The following is a 20,072-nucleotide window of genomic DNA, read 5'->3' on the forward strand; positions in this document are numbered from 1 at the left end:
ACCTTTCTATCTGAGCAGCACTGATTTGACCACTACTTCTTTTTTTAATTTTTTTTTAACATTTATTTATTTTTGAGAGACAGAGAGAGAGAGCATGATTGGGGTAGGGGCAGAGAGAGAGGGAGACAGGCCACAAAGCAGGCTCCAGGCTCTGAACTGTCAGCAAAGAGCTTGATGCCAGGCTCAAACTCACAAACCGTGAGATAATGACCTGAGCTGAAGTCGGACGCTTAACTGACTGAGCCACCCAGGTGCCCCTGGCCACTACTTCTTAATATAACCCAGAGTCTCCATCTTTTTTGACAAGGGAAAAAAAAAACCATTCATTTTCTTCAATAACTGATATCACTAAGAGTTGAAAGTGAAGTGGCCAGTATCTGCAAAAGGTATACATGTGAGAAGACAAAGAAGAAACAGGGTATTACTCTAGATTTTATGCCCTCCTTCTTCGGGTTCCCAGCAAACTGTAGAATAGCCGTGTGCTGCAAAAACCAAATAAACGCATCCAATAAATGTTTATGGACGCACACACTGTGGTGGAATCTTGGCATGTAAAATGAATTAAGTTAACCTCAATGCACTCACAGTCTCTTGGGAGAGATAATACACATCAGATTTGGGGAAGTGTTGTGCTAAACTGTGGTGAAGATGCTAAACTAAGTACGAAAGAAACACAAAGTTGAGAAAAGGAAAAGTTCCGACTAAAAGGTTGGGAGAGTGGGGAAGGATGGAATCGTGGAAGGCATCACAGATTGCAAGATGTTAGAACAGGGCATTATAGGATACATAGGAGTTTACTAAAGGGAAAAAAAAAAAAAAAAAAAGGAGCAGTTCAGCCAACGTGGGTCCAAAAAATGAACAGCCTTAACGAAAGCAGGAAGACACAAAAATACACAATGTGTTTAGGAAGCCAAGAGTACGCTAATGTGGAATGTGGCTGCGGCAAGGTAAGAGGGCAATGGAAATGGAAGAAGCTCGAAGAGTTAACATGGAGGCACAAAGAAAGGGGTCTTAGATTGCTGACCTGCATTCTGAAAACAACAAGGAGACACTGATGGTTTTTTAATAAAGTGAGGGTGACAAGATCAGATCAATACCTTAGGAAGACAAATGTGGTGATGGCGTGAAAGCTGGATTATTGGGAAATGGAAACAAAATGATCAGGTACAAAATGACTATAAAAGGGAGTCTTTGAATCATTAGATTTATTGATTATAAACCCTGATCCTCCTCTCATCTAAGTATCATTGTCCTATGCACTGGGGGGGAAGAAAGCAAGAAAAAGGAAAAGGTAAACCCTTGAATAAATTCTAAAATATTCTATAATTCAGTTTTCACTAGTTCAACTAGTTTTCCCAATTTTTCTAAAGAAGAGATGATTCTTAAATATATCTTTGTTGTAATCACCATCTCTGGTTTCAAAATTTTATATCAATGTCACCAAAATTACTTTCATACTATTATCTCATGGCATGTAGTGAGGGGAAAAAACCTGTTAAACATCAGATATGACCCAATAAAGTAATTGCCATAGGGTTTTCTTTTTTATCCTTACCATTACAAGTTCTTCCTGTAATTCACTGCAACTTTTTTCATTATACTGGAGTCTCTTTGAAAGGTCTATAATTACTTTCTTCTGTTCCTCGATCTCTTCATTTAGTTTCTTGGTTTTGGAGAAATACTCTCTTTCTAATCTGAAAAGTTAAAGGGTCAGAGCAGATTTTTCAAATACAGTTTTATCAAGTCCTATTACATAGCTTTAACATGACTGGCAGATGTATTATCTATTATGTGTTTGTGCCAAAGGCTTTTAAAGACTACTTCTCCTTTTTCCAAACAGAAAGGATGGCATATTCTTAAATGAAAGACTTTAAAGGAATAATACCTCACCCCTCTGTTCATAGGTATTTTACTATGCCCAAGGTTACAAACAAAATCGATTTGTTTAGTGTTGATTTGTTCTCACCATTATCTTTGATGAACAAAACCCACACACCTCAGTTCAGTTAGCTCAGAAATTGCCGCAAGACAGAAAACAGTTCTATCAAACAATTTTCAGATCAAAATACAACATTAGAAATGGAACAAATGTTTTATTCGTGAATGTCCATGTAAGTGGAACTTAGAATGATGGCGTATAAAGTCCAAAAGAAAGAATCATCAAAAATCATACATATTCATGATGAAAACACATAAAATTATTTGCTTTCTTTTTCCCATTAGTTAACATACAGTGTAATGTTAGTTTCAGGTGTAGAATATAGTGATTCGTCACTTTCATTCAACACCCGGTGCTCATCACAAGTGCACTTCTTGGTACCCATCACCCATTTAGCCCATCTTCTACCCACCTCCCTCCAGCAACCCTCAGTTTGTTCTCTATAGTTGCGGGTCTATTTCTTGGCTTGCCTCTTTTTTTCCCTACATTCATCTGTTTTGTTTTTTAAATCCCACCTATGAGGGAAATCATACGGTATTTGTTTTTCTCTGACTTATTTCGCTTAGCATAATACTCTCTAGCTCCATCCACATCACTGCAAATGGCAAGATTTCATTCTTTTTGATGGCTGAGAATTATCCCACTGTGTGCGTGTTTGTGTGTATAAATACACACACATATATAGAACCTCTTCTTTATCCATTCATTCAGTCAGTGGACATTTGGGCTCTTTCTATAATTTGGCTATTGTTGACAATGCTGCGGTGAACAATGTGGTGCAGGTAACCCTTCAAATCAGGGTTTTTGTATCCTTTGATTAAACACCTAGTAGTGCAATTGCTAGATCATAGGATAATTCTACTTCTAACCTTCTGAGGAAACTCCACACCATTTTCCAGAATGGCTGCACCAGTTTGCATTCCCAACAAAAGTGCAAGAGGGCTCCCTCTTCTCTGCATCCTTGCCAACATCTATTGTTTCTTGTGTTGCTAACTTTAGCCATTCTGACAGGTGTGACGTGGTACCCCATCATGGTTCTAATTTGTATTTTCCTGATGATGAGTGATGTTGAGCACCTTTTCATGTATCTGTTAGCCATTTTGGATCTTTTCTTTGGAAAAATATCCATTCATGTCTTCTACCCATTTTTAATGGGATTATTTGTTTGTTGAGTAATGAGTTTAATAAGTTCTTTATAGGTTTTGTTCTTTATCAGATAAGTCATTTACAAATATCTTCTCCGATTACAAAGGTTGTCTTTTAGTTTTGTTGTTTCCTTCACTTTGTAGAATATATTTACCTTGGTGAAGTCCCAATGGTTTATTTTTGCTTTTGTTTCCCTTGCCTCAGAAGACCTATCTAGTAAGAAGTTGCCACAGATGATGTCAGAGAAGTTACTGCCTGTGTTCTCCCCTAGGATTTTGATGATTTCCTGTCTCACATTTAGTTCTTTCATCCATTTTGAATTTATTTTTGTGTATGGTGTAAGAAAGTGGTCCAGTTTCATCCTTTTTCAAGTTGCTCTCCACTTTACCCAACACCATTTGTTGAAGAGACTCTTTTTTTCCATTGGATATTCTTTCCTGCTTTGTTGAAGATTAGCTGACCATATAGTTGTGGTTCCATTTCTGGGTTTGCTATTCTGTTCCATTGATCTATGTGTCTGTTTTTGTGCCAGTATCATACTGTCTCTATCGCTATAGCTTTGTAATATAACTTGCAGTCTGAAATTGATGCTTCCAGCTTTGCTTTGCTTTGCCAAGATTGCTTTGGCTATTCAGAATCTTTTGTAGTTATATCCAAATTTTAGGATTGTTTATTCTAGCTCTGTGAAAAATGCTAGTGGTATTTTGATAGGGATTCCATTAAATGTGTAGATTGCTTTGGGCAGTATAGCCATTTTAACAATATTGGTTCTTCCAATCCATGACCATGGAATGTTTTACCATTTCTTTGTGTCATCTTCAATTTCTTTCATCAGTGTTTTATAGGTTTCAGAGTACAGACCTTTTACCTCGTCAGTTAGGTTTAATCCTAAGTATCTTATGGTTTTTGGTGCAATTATAAATGGTATCGATTTCTTTATTTCTCTTTCTGCTGTTTCATTACTGGAGTATAGAAATGCAACAGATTTCAGGGCGCCTGGGTGGCTTAGTCAGTTAAGCGTCCAACTTTCGCTTAGGTCATGATCTCGCGGTTCGTGGGTTCGAGCCCCGCGTCGGGCTCTGTGCTGACTGCCAGCTCAGAGCCTGGAGCCTGTTTCAGTCTGTGACTCCCTCTCTCTCTGACCCTCCCCTGCTCGCGCTGTCTCTCTCTCTCTCTCTCTCTCTCCTAGAAATAAATAAAACATTAAAAAAAAAAGAAATGCAACAGATTTCTGTGTGTTGTTGATATTGTATCCTGCAACTTTACTGAATTTGTGGATCAGTTCTAGCAATTTTTTTGGTGGAGTCTTTTGAGTCTACTACAGAGTATCATGTCATTTGAAAATAGTGAAAGTTTAACTTTTTCCTTGCCAATTTGGATGACTTTTATTTCTTTTTTGTTGTCTGATTGCTGAGGCTAGGGCTTCCAGTACTATGTTAAATAACTGGTGAAAGTGGACATCCCTATCTTGATCTTAACCACAGAGGAAAAGCTCTCAGTTTTTTCCCCATTGAGAATGATATTAGCCATGAGTATTCCATATGTGGCCTTTATTATGTTGTGGTATATTCCCTCAAAACCTACTCTTTGAGGTTTAGGGCACCCGGTGGCTCAGTCAATTAAGTGTCCAACTCAGGGGGTGCTGACAGCTCAGAGCCTGGAGCTGGCTTCGGATTCTGTGTCTCCCTCTCTCTCAGCCCCTCCCACCCCAAAATAAATATACATTAATTTAAAAAAGAAAAAAACCTACTTTGTTGAGGGTTTTTATCAAGAATAAGTGTTGTACTTTGTCAAATGCTTTTTCTGCATCTATTGAGAGGATCATCTGGTTCTTACCCTTTCTTTTATTAATGTGGTGTATCATGCTGATTTGCAAATATTGAACCACCCCTGCAGCCCAGGAATAAATCCCACTTGATTGTGGCAAATGATTTTTTTTAATGTACTGTTGGATTCAATTTGCTAGTATTTTGTTGAGAATTTTTATGCCCATATTCATCACTGATATTGGCCCGTAGTTCTCTTTTTTAGTGGATTCTTTGTCTGGTTTTGGAATCAGAGTAATGCTGACCTCATAGAACGAGTTTGGAAGTTTTCCTTCCATTTCTAGTTTCTGGAATAGTTTGAGAAGAATAAGTATTAAGTCTTCTTTAAATGTTTGGTAGAAGGGTGCCTGGGTGGCGCAGTCAGTTAAGCGTCCAACTCTTGATCTTGGCTCAGGTCATGGTCTCACAGTGTGAGTCTGAGGCCCACATCAGGCTCTGCGCTGTTGGGGCACATAGCCTCTTGGGATTCTGTCTCTCCCTCTCTCTCTGCCCCTCCCCTGCTTGTGCATGTGATCTCTCTCTCTCTCTCTTTCTCTCTCTCCCCCAAAACAAATAAACTTATTAAATAAATAAATAAGTAAATACTTGGTAGACAGGCACCTGCGTGGCTCAGACAGGCTGAACAACCAAGCCCTGACTTTGCCTCAGGTCATGATCTCACAGTTTATGAAATCAAGCCCCATGTCAGGCTCCACGCTGACAGTGAGGAGCCTGCTTGGGGTTCTCTGTCTCTGCCCCTCCTTCACCATCTCTCTCCCTCTCTCTCTGTTAAAATAAATAAGCTTTTAAAAACAAATAAATAAATATTTGGTAGACTTCCCCTGTGGAGCCATCTGGCCCTGGACGTTTGTTTATTAGAAGATTTTTGATTACTGATTCAATTTCTTTGCTCATTATCAGTCTATTCAATTTCTCTATTTCTTCCTGTTTCAGTTTTGGTAGTTTATATGTTTCTAGAAATTTATTCATTTTTTCAAAATTGTCCGATTTGTTGGCATATAATTTTCCATAATGTTCTTTCATAATTGTTTCTATTTCTTTGCTGTTGACTGTTATTTCTTTTTTTCTTATTTGTGATTTTATTTATTTGGGTCCTTTCTCTTTTCTTTTTGATAAGTTTGGTCAGGGGTTATCAATTGTATTAATTTTTTCAAAGAACCAGCTCCTGGCTTCATTGATCTGTTCTACTGGGGAGTTTTTCATTTCTATAGCACTTATTTCTGCTCTATCTTCATTATTTCCCTTCTTCTGCTGGCTTTAGGCTTCATTTGTTGTTCTTTTTCCAGCCCTTTAGGTGTAAGGTTAGGTTGTTTATTTGAGATTTTTCTAGCTTCTTGAGGCAGACCTGTATTGCTATATACTTCCCTATTAGGACCACTTCTGCTGCATCCCAAAGATTTTGGACCATTGTGTTTTCATTTTCATTTGTTTCCATGTGTTTTCTTAATCTTCTTTAATCTCTTGGTTGATCCATTTCTCCTTTAGTAGGATGTTATTTAACTTCCATATATTTGTGGTCTTTCCAGACTTTTTTCTTGTGGTTGACTTCAAGTTTCATTGAGTTGTGGTTGGGAAATATGCAATGGTATGATTTCAATCTATTTGTATTTGCTGAGGCCTGATTTATGAGCTAGTAAGAGATATATTATGGACAACAGGATAACAGTGACAGGGAGCCTAAAAAAACAATTCTGTTCAGAATGAAGAAGGTGGAGAGAAGAATCCAGATGGATGTCTCTGACAAGAAGTTTATTTATCTTTTTTTTACCGACAAGAAATTTAAAACAATAGAATTGCTGAGATGTAGGAACATAATGAGAGATTTTCAGTCCTATTGGAGAGTAATTTAAGAGTAATTCAGTAATTGGTGCATATAAACTAATTCCATTTAAAATGAGGCAATTACTAACTATTCCTTCATTTGATAATTGAGCAAATCTTTTTTAGCAGCTCTTAAGTGCCAGGCACTATTCTAGGCATAGGTAAATAGCAATGAACAAAACAAAGTTCCTGTCCATGTAAGAGGAAAGACAATAAACAACAAAGAATATAATAAATTGTGCTATGAAGAGAAATAAAGATGAGTTACCAAAAAAAAGTTACAGAAAAAAAAAACCCAAAATATAACCCCATAGAAAGGATGAGAGGAAGGAAGGAATAAGTGTGCTGTGTGGGAGAAGGGTACAATGGAGATAAGTAAGTAGAAGCCAACGGATAACATGTAAATGTGGAAACTGAAAATATGGCAGGATATGCATATTATTCAGAAATATGAAGTTATATCAGAAGCAGCAGCAATAAGAATTAAAAACAGTTGCTTCAAAGGAATAGAAACTGGTAGTGGGGAGCAAGAGGGTATGAAACTGCTGACCTTGCAGAACTATTTTACTTTTCAGACTACGTACAAGCTAATTTGATAAAATCACAATTTTAATTAAAAGTCATTACTACTCAGCAAATATAGAATTAAACGCTTCTGTCATTTGGGGCTGAGTTCAAGCTCAAACTAGGTACACTGAAATGGGAGACACTCCTCACTGTCAGCCATGTAATCCACAAGCCAAGAAGTCATCGGGTCCTGTGCTTCCTGAAAAACCCCACCAAGGGCAATGAGTTAAGCGGGGGTATAATGAAAGTAGCCCCATCTCTTTGAAGTCCAAAGAAGAAAGACTAGGGCTTGGCAGGTAGAGGATTTAGGCAAGAAAGAGAAGGGAGATGAAGGAAACTTGTAGTTTAGATGCTTTCTTTCCTACTAGATTCCCAGTCTTTTTTTTTTTTTTTTTTTTTAAAAAAAGAGCTCAGCTAAGGGCTGCTGGGATGGCTTACTCAGTTAGGCTTCTGACTCTTGATTTCGACTCAGGTCATGATCTCACAGTTTATGAGATCAAGCCCCACCTCAGCCTCTGTGCTGACAGCCCAGAGCCTGGTGGGGACTCTCTCTCTTCCTCTCTCTCTGTCCCTTCCTGCTCCTCTCTCTCTCTCTCTCTCTCTCCTCTCTCAATAAATATTTTTTAAAATCTAAAAGAAAAAAAATAAAAATAAAGAGCTCAGCTAAGAACTTCACCACAGGCTGTTTTAACATATAATCATCTTTGGTATTTTATCCACAATGTAAATAATAACACTGCTAATAAATTTTACTACTTTTGTTATTTTTATATTTTTGGACGTTATATTTAAAAAATAAAGAAGTTTCTAAATATTGAGTGTACTGAAATAGATAAACTGAGATTCAGTACATCTAGTATCATATCTTTGAACAGTGTTTTGTTGTTAATTTTTTTAAATTTACATCCAAGTTAGTTAGCATATAGTGCAATAATGATTTCAGGAGTAGAACTCATTGATTCATCCCCTACATATAACACCCAGTGCTCATCCCAGCAAGTGTCTTCCTTAATGCCTCTTGCCCATTTAGCCCATTCCTCCACCCACAACCCCTCTAGAAACTCTCAGTTTGTTCTCCATATTTAAAAGTCTCTTATGTTTTGTCCCTCTCCCTGTTTTATATATTGTTGCTCACTTCCCTTATGTTCATCTGTTTTGTATCTTAAATCCCACATATGAATGAAGTCATATGATATTTGTCTTTCTCTGACTGACTAACGTCACTTAGCATAATACCCTCTCATTCCATCCACATTGTTGCAAATGGCAAGATTTCATTATGTTTAATTTCTAAGTAATACTCCATTGTATATATATATACCACATCTTCTTTATCCATTCATCTGTCGATGGACATTTGGGCTCTTTCCATATTTTGGCTACTGTCTATAGCACTGCTATAAACATTGGGGTGCATGTGCCCCTTTGAAACAACACTCCTGTATCCTTTGGATAAATACCTAGCAGTACAATTGCTGGGTCTTAGGGTAGTACTATTTTTAACTTCTTGAGGAATCCCCATACCGTTTTTCAAGTGGCTGCACCAGTTTGCATTCCCTTCAGCAGTGCAAAAGGGTTCCTCTTTCTCCACATCCTCACCAACATCTGTCATTGCCTGAGCTGTTAATTTTAGCCACTTTGACTGGTGTGAGGTGGTATCTTACTGTGGTTTTGATTTGTATTTCCCTGATGATGAGTGCTATTGAGCATTTCTTCATGTGTCTGTTAGCCATCTGGATGTCTTCTTTAGAAAAGTGTCTATTCATGTCTTTTCGCCATTTCTTCACTGGATTATTTGTTTTTGGGGTATTGAGTTTGATAAGTTCTTTATAGATTTTGGATACTAACCCTTTATCTGATACATCATTTGCAAATTTCTTCTCCTGTTCCACCAGTTGACTTTTAGTTTTGTTGATTGTTTGCCGTGCAGCTTTTTATCTTGAGGAGGTCTCAATAGTTCATTTTTGCTTTTGTTTCCCTTGCCTCCAGAAAACATGTTGAGTAACAAGCTGCTGTGGCTGAGGTCAAAGAGGTTTTTGCCTACTTTTTCCTCTAGGGTTTTGATGGCTTGCTGTCTTACATTTAGGTCTTTCATGTCTCTGTCCAGTTTCTCCAACACCATTTGCTGAACAAACTGTCTTTTTTCCATTGGATATTCTTTCCTGCTTTGTCAAAGACTACTTGGTCATGTTTGTGGGTCCATTTCTGGGTTCTCTATTCTGTTCCATTGATCTATGTGTCTGTTTATGTGCCAGTACCATTCTGTCTTGATGATTACAGCTTTGTCATACATCTTGAAGTCTGGAATTTTGATGCCTCCGGCTTTGGATTTCTTTTTCAGGATTGCTTTGGCTATTCAAGATCTTTTCTGGTTCCATACAAATTTTAGGACTGTTTGTTCTAGCTCTGTGAAGAATATTTTGATAGGGATTGCACTGAATACATAAATTGCTTTAATTAATATCGACATTTTGACAAGATTTGTTCTTCCAATCAAAGAGCATGGAATATTTTTCCTTTTTTTTTTTTTTTGTGGGTCTTCTTCAATTTCTTAAATAAGCCTTCTATAGTTTTCAGTGTATAGATTTTTCACCTCTTTAGTTAGGTTTATTCCTAGGCATTTTATGGTTTTGGGTGCAATTGTAAATGAGATCGATTCCTTGATCTCTCTTTCTGATGCTTCATTATTGGTGTAGAGTAATGCAACCAATTTCTGTGCATTTATTTCATATCCTGTGACTTTGCTGAGTTCATGGATCAGTTCTAGCAGGTTTTTCATGGAATCTTTGGGTTTTCCATATAGAGTCATCTGCTAAGACTGAAAGTTTGACCTCCTCCTTGCTGATTTGGTTGCCTCTAATTTCTTTGTGTTGTCTGTGTTCTTTGTGTTGTCTGATTGCTGAGGCTAGGACTTCCAATACTATGTTGAATAACAGTGGCAAGGGTGGACATCCTTGTTGTGTTCCTGACCCTAGGGTGAAAACTCTCAGTTTTTCCCCACTGAGGATCATATTAGCATTGGGTCTTTCATATGTGGCTTTTATGATCTTGAGGCGTGATCCTTCTATCCCTAGTCTCTTGAGGGTTTTTATCTAGAAAGGATGTTGTATTCTGTCAAATGCTTTCTCTGCATCTATTGACAGGATCATGTGGTTCTTGTCCTTTCTTTCATTATGTGGTGTACATCACACTACTTGATTTGCAGATTTGAACCAGCCCTGCGTTCCAGGTATAAATCCCACTTGATCATGGTGAATAATTCTTTTAGTGTATTGTTGGATCCAGTTGGCTAGTATCTTGAGAATTTTTGCATCCCTGTTCATCAGGGAAACTGGTCTCTACTTCTCCTTTTTGGAATCAAGGTAATGCTGGCCTCGTAGAATGAGTTTGGAAGTTTTCCTTCCATTTATATTTTTTGGAACAGCTTCAAAAGAATAGGTGTTAATTCTCTTTAAACCTTTTGTAGACTTCCCATTGGAAAGCCATCCAGACCTGGACTCTTGTTTTTTGGAAGATTTTTGATTACTGATTCAACTTCTTTACTGGTTACAGGTCTGTTCAAATTTTCTATTTCTTCCTGTTTCAGTTTTGGTAGTTTATATAATATTTCTAGGAATTTGTCCGTTTCTTCCTGAACAGTGTTGTTTTAATTTTAATTTAACTTTCGGGGCATCTGGGTAGCTCTGTCAATTAAGCATCCAACTTCAGCTCAGGTCATGATTTCATGGTTCATGACTTTGAGCCCCACATTAGGCTGTCTGCTGTCAGCATAAAGCCCACTTCAGATCCTCTGTCTCCCTCTCTCTCTGCCCCTCCCTCTCCTTCTCTCTATCTCTCTATCTCTCCCCCCAAAATAAATAAACATTAAAAACTTTTCATTTATTTTTTTTATTTTTTTAATGTTTGGGTTTTGTTTTTTTATTTCTAGGAGAGAGAGAGAGAGAGAGAGAGAGAGACAGCGTGAGCAGGGGAGGGTCAGAGAGAGAGGGAGTCACAGACTCTGAAACAGGCTCCAGGCTCTGAGCTGGCAGTCAGCACAGAGCCCGACGCGGGGCTCGAACCCACGAACCGCGAGATCATGACCTGAGTGAAAGTCGGACGCTTAACCAACTAAGCCACCCAGGCGCCCCTAAAAACTTTTAATTTAATTTTAAACTAGATGTAAAATTACCATGATCTCCTTCCCCCTATCACTGCCAGGCAATCAGTTACCACAGCTAATAAAAACCTGGCATACACACTGGGTGTTATATGGAAACCAACTTGACAATAAACTATTTGTAAAAAAAATAAAATAAAATAAAAAATAAATTAAAATTTTAAAAAACCTGGCATACAAAAAATTCTAAAATGAAAAGATTATTGAAAACCTTTCGTTTCATACTATAACTTTTAGATGCAAAAAAAATTCATAGCTATCAAATTTTGATTATAGAAATATAGAACAGGGATATATTCTATCTAAAATTATATATATAACATACATTTTTTAAAGTAGCCTGTTACTGTTATCAAATTCTTTGCTGAGCTCTTTAAAATATATATGTAATATAAACACATACATATTCCATCTAAGATAATTTCATGCAAGAATGTTCACAGTTATGAAACAGTTGATCAGAATCATAAATCTGAAATACACACACAACAACTTTCTCCTGACCTAGACCTACTCAGGAAAAAAAAAAGCTTAAGAACCTTACCCACTGTTGAAGTTCAGGCAACATTTTCTCTACAAAATCTTTATCACCACTTGTCAAATCAGTTCTATCCAACAGGTAAAATAATGCCCTACCTTAAACTCCCTGCTCTCAAAGCTGTAAATTTAAGGTATCATTTACCTTAAAAACCTAAAATATACCAAGTTTCCTTTTGGAATACATCATCCCAAACTTAGAGCTACTTTGAAAAATTAACATGCGAGAGTTTGTGACTCTAAAATATTTTACAGTATTTTTTAAAGAAGATTCTAAAGGAAAGTCAGAAGTACAAATAGAAAATGAAATCGCTTAGCCAATCATTCCTCATGTCATATCATTCCAACCAATACCACAGATCATTGGAACAGAAGAGGCTGTCATATTACATACAAAGAAAAGGAAGATGCAGTGGGGAAGAGAAGTCACAGGAACAGAGTCACAGAAATGAGTAGTGGGCCTTAATTACTACTCAATGTTCATTGCTTATTATTATAGCACAGTTATATAGGGATGAAGAACAAGTAAGGGACATTATGTTAAAGTATTGAGGATTGTTAGCTGGTGCTTAGTTGGAATATGTAACTAATATTTAGAATTGTTCGTTGATGCTTATTGGAATACAAAATTTGAGCAAAATTTTTCAAGCACCAAAACACAAATAATAGCAGAACAAACCTAAAGAAAAAAATTGCCTTGTGGTCTGATTAGAAAAGCACATGGGTTAAAATCCTGGGGCTTGGGCACCTGGCTGGTTCAGTTAGTTGGTGGACCATGCCACTCTTGATTTAGGGTCCTGAGTTTGAGCTCCACGTTGCAGGTGGAGTTTACTTTAAAAATATATATTGGAACTTCACTGTTAGCAGGTCCTTTAAAAGTTCACTAGTCCAACTTTTGCAGGATTCTCTTCTTTGATATGATATCCATGACAAAGACTCTTCTATCTTCTCTTTTGAACCTCCCAAGGCAGGGAGCTCACTAGTTCCCCGAAAGAAGCCTGTTATTTCACTGTTGAAAGCTTTGATTGTTGGGAGTACAGTCTGACTTCTTACAGTTTCACTTGTAGGTTCTCTAATTATTACCCCAAAGCAACAGTTAAAAAGCCTGCACTATCTTCTATAAAAAGGCCCTTCAAACATATTCATATATCAATGTGCAGATTCAAACAACAGTTCAAAGGACATACAGGAGGAATAAGTCCCTAGAACAACATTCACAAGAGGTCGTGTAAGTCATCCCAGAGGAAGCAAAAACATTCAATTCAGAATTACTGGCTTAAAATATCATAAGCATTACTAATAAAAGTAATCTCAGTTAAAGAATTTTAAATTTTTTCAACATCAGTCTTTTAAGTCAGTCTTTCAAGTGGCATCTTTATGATTTTGCCATACCTGTAATAATGACTACACTTTAACAATGCTTTCCTTTAACTCATTTCTTACGTTAAATGAAGTATTTTAAGAGGAAGCTTCATGCTCTTGCTGTAAGTGGAAAATCATGATCTATTTGTCATATACAAACTAACATTAAAAATATGGAAACCAACTTGACAATAAACTATGAAACAAATAAATACATACATACATACATATATACATAACTTTACTGTACAAACTATTATCATGTCACATACCAATGGTGGTATGCATTTCACCCTATGGGGAGAAATGGTTTAAAACATCTACTATCAACTTTTTCTTGGAAACATATTAAAGAATGATGAACTTCTTAAAGCATCCTATAGAGCATCCCAGGTGAAAGGCTTTTGAAGGGAAAAAAGTGAAAATCAGTTGGAATCAAAAAGATTCTGACTCTGCCACTTACTAGTTGTACATCCTTATCCTCCTTAAGCCCCAACTTTCTACATCTATAAAACAAGGATAAAAAGAGAAGCTACTTGGTGGGGTGTTATAGAAATTAAATGAAATCATGCAATGCTAGATACCAACTGAGCCACAATGCATGCTGGCCACTAAGAGTGCTATTAGACCTATTGCTATTATTTCTGCAGTTTGAGAAAATCTCAAACATTATCCATCTCCACATAGACCTTTTTAGGCCTATGGCCTTTTATGGCCTAGAAATCAAGGTCTTGTTTCTTTTAATTTTTTTACATTTATTTATTTTTGAGAGACAGAGAGAGACAGTGCATGAGTGGGGGAGGGGCAGAGAGAGAGGGAGACACAGAATCCCAAGCACAGGGCCCCACATGGGGCTCAAACCCACAAACAGTGAGATCATGACTTGAGCTGAAGTCGGACACTCAAACTACTGAGCCACCCAGGTGCCCCGAAACCAAGGTCTTTAAAGCTACTGTATTACATCAGTAAATACAAAATATATTAACATGTTTACTTTCTAGGGTAAAAATTACATTTCTGAGACTACTTGGAATGGCCATAATACTTCAAAATCCAGGGGCACCTGGATGGCTCAGGTGGTTAAGCGTTCGACTTGGGCTCAGGTCATGATCTCACGGTTTGTGGGTTTGAGCTCCGCGTCGGGCTCTGTGCTGACAGCTTGGAGCCTGGAGCCTGCTTCGGACTCTGTGTCTCCCCACCTCTCTGTCCCTCCCATGCTCAGGCTCTGTCTCTCTCTGTCTCTCAATAATAAATAAAACATTAAAAAAAAAAAAGCAGAGAAGTATAGTTGTGTTTTATGAAATCTATGAAATCCCAAATCTAGCACTTGCATCAATGAGAGCTACATCTAAAATATGACACATTCATACTTATGTGGTTCATAAACCCTCTAAATTAATTTAAAGAATTTTATAGTAAAACACTTACAAATTTAATTTTGTAAAGCTCTCTTGTGCGTTATGCTTTTCTCGCTCATATGCACTTTCAACTTCTTTGAATTCATTCTTGATCATTTCCAAGTCAGCAACAGCTTCTGCTTGGCTGGCCTTTTCTACCTGTAAAGCTCCTTCAAGGTCTCGAATTCGTAACTACCAAATGACAGAGAAGTAGTAAAGCAAGGAAGGAAACACTGAAGTCAGTCAAATTGAACAGCGTAATTTATCAGGAGCAGATCATCATTTATCTAAACTCTAACTTCTCCCTTTATGTTTTGGTTTTAAAATGAAAATAAACAGAAGACAATATATTCCCTTTCTCAACATGTTTAATGGAAGGAAGAGTGGAAAAAGGCTTAACTGTGCTATGGAAATGCTTAATCCAAGTGCCTAATTTCTACCTACTAATCCGCATTCAAAACTTTTTATAAAACACAATAAAATGAGTGGTTTTTGAAAACAAAAGGGAAGAATTCTTCCCCTCTTGTGAGAAATATCATTACATTAATATCTGTAGAATCCCAAGAAAGTTTTATTCCTAGAGATTTGTTACCATAGACTAGTAAAACTTTTATTACCAAATAATACTATTTGACTAAAATATTTGTAAGCATAGGATATCTAGGATGTGCCTCAAAATGATACAGGGATGGGAGTAGATGGGGGCAATCAATAAAAAACATGATTGGCCTGAGGTAAATCCTGAGTGATAGCTACACGAGAAGCTGACTTTACCATTCTCTCTACTTCTGCATATACTTGAAACTTTACACAATACAAGACTTTAAAAATTTTTTATGTTTATTTATTTTTGACAAAGAGAGACACAGAGTGCAAACGGGGAGGGGCAGAGAGAGGGAGACACAGAATCCAAAACGCACTCCAGGCTCTGAGCTGTCAGCACAGAGCCCGATGTGGGGCCTGAACCCACAAACCGTGAGATCATGACCTGAGCCAAAGTCAGACGCTTAACCGACTGAGCCACCCAGGCGCCCCTCACAATAAAACCCTTTAAAAGCTGGATTCCATGTAAACACTGACAGAACAGAAAAACAAAGCAGTATTCCCAGAAAGGAAGAACATACAGCTGCAAAAAAGCTGCAAAAGAACTTTTGAGGGTTACCTGGGTGGCTCAGTCAGTTAAGCATCTGACTTCGGCTCCTTCACGATCTCCCAGTTCATGAGTTCGAGCCCCACATCAGGAGAGCTCGAGCCCTGCTTCGGGTGAGCCATGGTTCTCTATCTCTCTCCCTGCCCCTCGCTCATTTGTGCCCTCTCTCTCTCTCTCAAAAAAAAAAAAAAAAACTTTTGAAAAGGAGGTTCTCTCTTTGGTTCTCTATGAGTGTTAACATATATGGAAAAAGCAAAGTCCACATAAAGTCTGTATTTTGGGTAAACAAGTGAAAAAAATAAGAATAACTAACAAGCTATAGGTGGACCAAAGGGAGACACAGGAGTGAAAGCAAGAGTTCTCGACCATTCAATATTGTTTTGATTTTTGAACTATGTGGATGTTTTACCTTTTTCAGAAAATTAAGTTAAAAATAAAAAAAAAATCACTAAGGTTCAAAAAAAGGGAGTGGTAGATAGAAAATGGGCTTCAGAAACATAAAATTCTTGCTCTTCAAATTAACTTAGGCGACCTCTGGCCTATTATTAAAACTTAAAAAACCTAAGGTTCCTCATCTGTAAACAGTATATCATCATCATCATCATCATCATGATCATCATCATCACCACCATCATCTTCATAAACAGACTATCTACAGGGTTGCTACAATGATCTAATGAGATAATATTTATATAATATCAATATATACTTAATATCACATATGAATATACAGTATTTATTTACTAATTGTTTGGATATATATTATTAAGCACTTAGTATGTGTCAGGCAATAAGCTAGTGCTCAAGATATTATATGATAATCGTGAAAACAGACAGTCTTAATTCTTGAGGAGCTCCCAATCTTTAGGAGAGGAAAGACCACCAGAGAATATGGTAAGTGGCTCCTGTCACAAAGGGCCATGAAATCAAAGAAAAGCTCAGAATAAGCTCCTGTCACAAAGAGCTATGAAATCAAAGAAAAGCTCAGAACAAGCCTCTTGGGGATGGCAAAAGATCATCTGAGGTAAGAAAGATGAAGTCACCAAGAAATGAAGCCGAGGACAACATAAAAATGTTCTTAAAGAATATTAATCTATACCAAAAAAATCACCAGAATTATTATTTGTAATTATTCAAAACTATCTTCAAATAATTGAAACATTCTTACACTAACATAAGCAAATAGAATAGATATACAGATACAACTTGGTAAATTTTCAAATTTGGTCTTTAAACTTTTTCTTTTTTTTTTAATGCTCATTTACTTTTGAGAGAAAGAGACAGAGCACAAGCTATGGAGGGGCAGAGAGGGAGACACAGAACAAAGCAAGCTCTAGGCTCCAAGCTGTCAACACAGAGCCCAACATGGGGCTTGAACTTACAAACCACAAGATAGTGACCTGAGCCAAAGTCAGAGATTTAACTAACTGAGCCACCCAGGTGCCCCTAAACTTTATTTTTCTTTGCTATCTTATCTAAATCCAACGTTTGCAAGTAAAATAATAAAATTTTCTTCTATCTGCATTGCTATCTCCTTTCAGAAAATAAGCACCCTCGATCACAAATGATAAATCAATCCAACTAAAAGAGAAGTAGGTTTCAAATTAATAACTGAGTCAACTCTCTGACTCTACTTTCTCCTTTTATGACACAGCATCTAAACAAACTCAACTATAGTTTATGATAAAATGGTGATTAATTACAACTATTTAGCAGTCTCATTTACTTTTAAACTAATCTGAAGTTGAATTTTACTAGATGTACCTCAAGTATGACAATACTTGTCAATACTTACAGATGTATGGTTCAAATATAAACTTTGGCTTTTTTTCAGAGTCATAACACTAAGTTAAATATGAAATATTAATTTATATAAGTAAAAATATAAACATAATAACTTTTATTTTTATAGCTATTAACTATATATCCCTAGATATAAATTATAACTACAGTGAAAAAGTTCATTTTGAATTATACTTCTTTCATAATTTAAAACTTTAGCCTTATTGCTTATTGATGCCATTTTGGGTGATTTATTCATTTTTTTTAGAAAGCTTAACTTGTACAAGTTTACTTAAAACACATTTCCATAATGAATCAAACTAGCTCACTATGACTCCACGATGAAAACATGTGGGAAAAAAAAAAAAGTTTACTTAAAACACAAACACTCAAATAAATGAGCCTGAGAATTTTGCGGGTAAGGGGGCATTTATTAAAGATGAAAGTAAAAAAATAATTTATTATAAACTTCTTATGGGCTTAGTTACACCCTATATTAAGACCTGTTTAAAGAATAAGGTGAAACTTGGCAAGTTTTATTAATTAAAATTTAATGTAAGGGAAAAGTCTAAGTCTTAAAAAAAACCTAATTAAATTAAGGAACTTAGGGGCACCTGGCTCAGACAGTACAGCATGTGACTATTGATCTCAGGGTTGTGAGTTCAAGCCCCACTTTGGGTGCAGAGCCTACTTTAAAAACATTAAATTAAAGGACTTAGATTTCTGGAACTTTATGTGAAACTTGATTTATACACAACATAGGCTATGGGCCAGGCTTGGTCCGTGCACAGTTTTTTGCCAACCCCCGGTTAGAATGCCTTCACTTCTCTTAGAAATTCCTTCTTGTTCTAAGACCTAAAGGACACCTTCCCTTAGGATGCCTTCAATTAATTCCCCTCTCACATTTAATCTTATACGCCCCGTAGTATTTTAGTATTTCATATTTCTATCCACACATCTACCTGTGTATCTGTATAAATGTAGATGTATAGATATAAATATACAGTATTTCTGGTAATGGAATGTAAGTTCCAAAAGGAGTTCCTTCATGTTAATACCTTTTAGCTTTTTTTTTTTTTTTTAATGTTTATTTACTTGGGGGGAATTAGTGGAGGAAGGACAGAGAGAGAGGCGTACAGAGAATCCAAAGCTGCGCTAACAGCAGAGAGTCTGATACCAGGCTTGAATTCACGAGCCATGAGATCAAGACCTGAATTAAAGTCATCCAGGTGCCCTGCCTTCACCTCTTAATACAGCGATAAGCAATGTATATCCTGTGTATTAATGTGTATATCTTGTGTATTAATGTGCACAGGATATACACACAGTAAATGAAGGTGCATATTTTTTAAGTGTTTTCAAGAAGAAATTCATCCCATGGCTGTTGATAAAAAGAATACTCTGATCAGCAAATCTTCCTGTAATGGGCCAGGTGGCAAATATGTTGGACTTTGCAGCCCATAAGGTCTGTCACAGCCACCCACCTTGCACTGCAGTACAGAACTCCACAGACAAGACAAAATCTCCCTTGAACAGGCAAGGAGTGAGATTTGGCCTGTGGGCTGTAGTGTGTCCACCCCTCCTCAAATACAGTGAAAACTATCCTCAACTACATCCTGATACATATAGAATATTGAGTATATGCAACAATATGCTACCCAATGTAAAACACACACCTTAGTTCTCTGAACAGAATCCCGCTCTCCCCAACTTAATAAAATCCATACAAAAAATTTTTGTTTCTGCTTTACCTGGATAATTTCAGCATTAAATTTTGATTCCAAATGTGCTGCTCTTTCTGCTTCAATATTTTCTTCTAATTTCCTCACTCTTAGAGTAGTTGCCTGAAAATAAATTCAGAGTTTAAACTCACAGACATTGGTATTTAACGTGGACAAGGATCTTTGCAACAACATGGATGGAGCTATAATGCTAAGCAAAATAAGTCACTTAGAGAAAGACAAATACCATATGATTTCACTCACATGTGGAATTTAAGAAACAAAACAAACGGACAAAAGGAAAACAAAAGAGAGACAAACCAAAACACAGATTTAACTACAGAGGGTAAACAGATGGTTGGTCACCAGAGAGGAAGTGGGTGAGGGGAGGTGGGGGGCGGGGGGAAGAGATGGATGAAATAGGTGAAGGGAATTAAGAGTACACTCATCATGATGAGCACCGAGTAATGTATAAAATTATGGAATCACAATGTTGTACATCTGAAACTAATATAACACTGTATGTTAACTATACTGGAATCAAAATTTAAAACTTTTTTTAAGGGGATATAAATCACACTTTAGATAACTGTAGCCTCATTTTTTCCTGCTTTTCCAAGATTGTAAAAGACATGGTAAAAAATCGTGTGAAAATTATGCTTGGG

At 36.8% G+C, this 20,072-nt stretch overlaps 1 protein-coding gene across 1 annotated transcript in view; it reads right to left on the reverse strand.

Annotated features, from left to right (window-relative positions):
- CCDC171 (coiled-coil domain containing 171) overlaps positions 1–20,072 on the reverse strand; it is a 293,576-nt gene that overhangs the window by 214,956 nt on the left and 58,548 nt on the right. The window contains exons 8-10 of the mRNA XM_039240931.1: positions 19,438–19,530; positions 14,786–14,946; positions 1,556–1,694 (exon numbers count right to left, since the gene is read on the reverse strand). Coding sequence (XP_039096862.1) covers positions 1,556–1,694; positions 14,786–14,946; positions 19,438–19,530 — 393 coding nt within the window. The remainder of the gene's footprint in view (positions 1–1,555; positions 1,695–14,785; positions 14,947–19,437; positions 19,531–20,072) is intronic.

Source organism: Hyaena hyaena, unplaced genomic scaffold (assembly GCF_003009895.1).
Source record: "Hyaena hyaena isolate Hyena2069 unplaced genomic scaffold, ASM300989v1 scaffold_185, whole genome shotgun sequence".
In the NCBI taxonomy this organism is placed as follows: domain Eukaryota; kingdom Metazoa; phylum Chordata; class Mammalia; order Carnivora; family Hyaenidae; genus Hyaena; species Hyaena hyaena.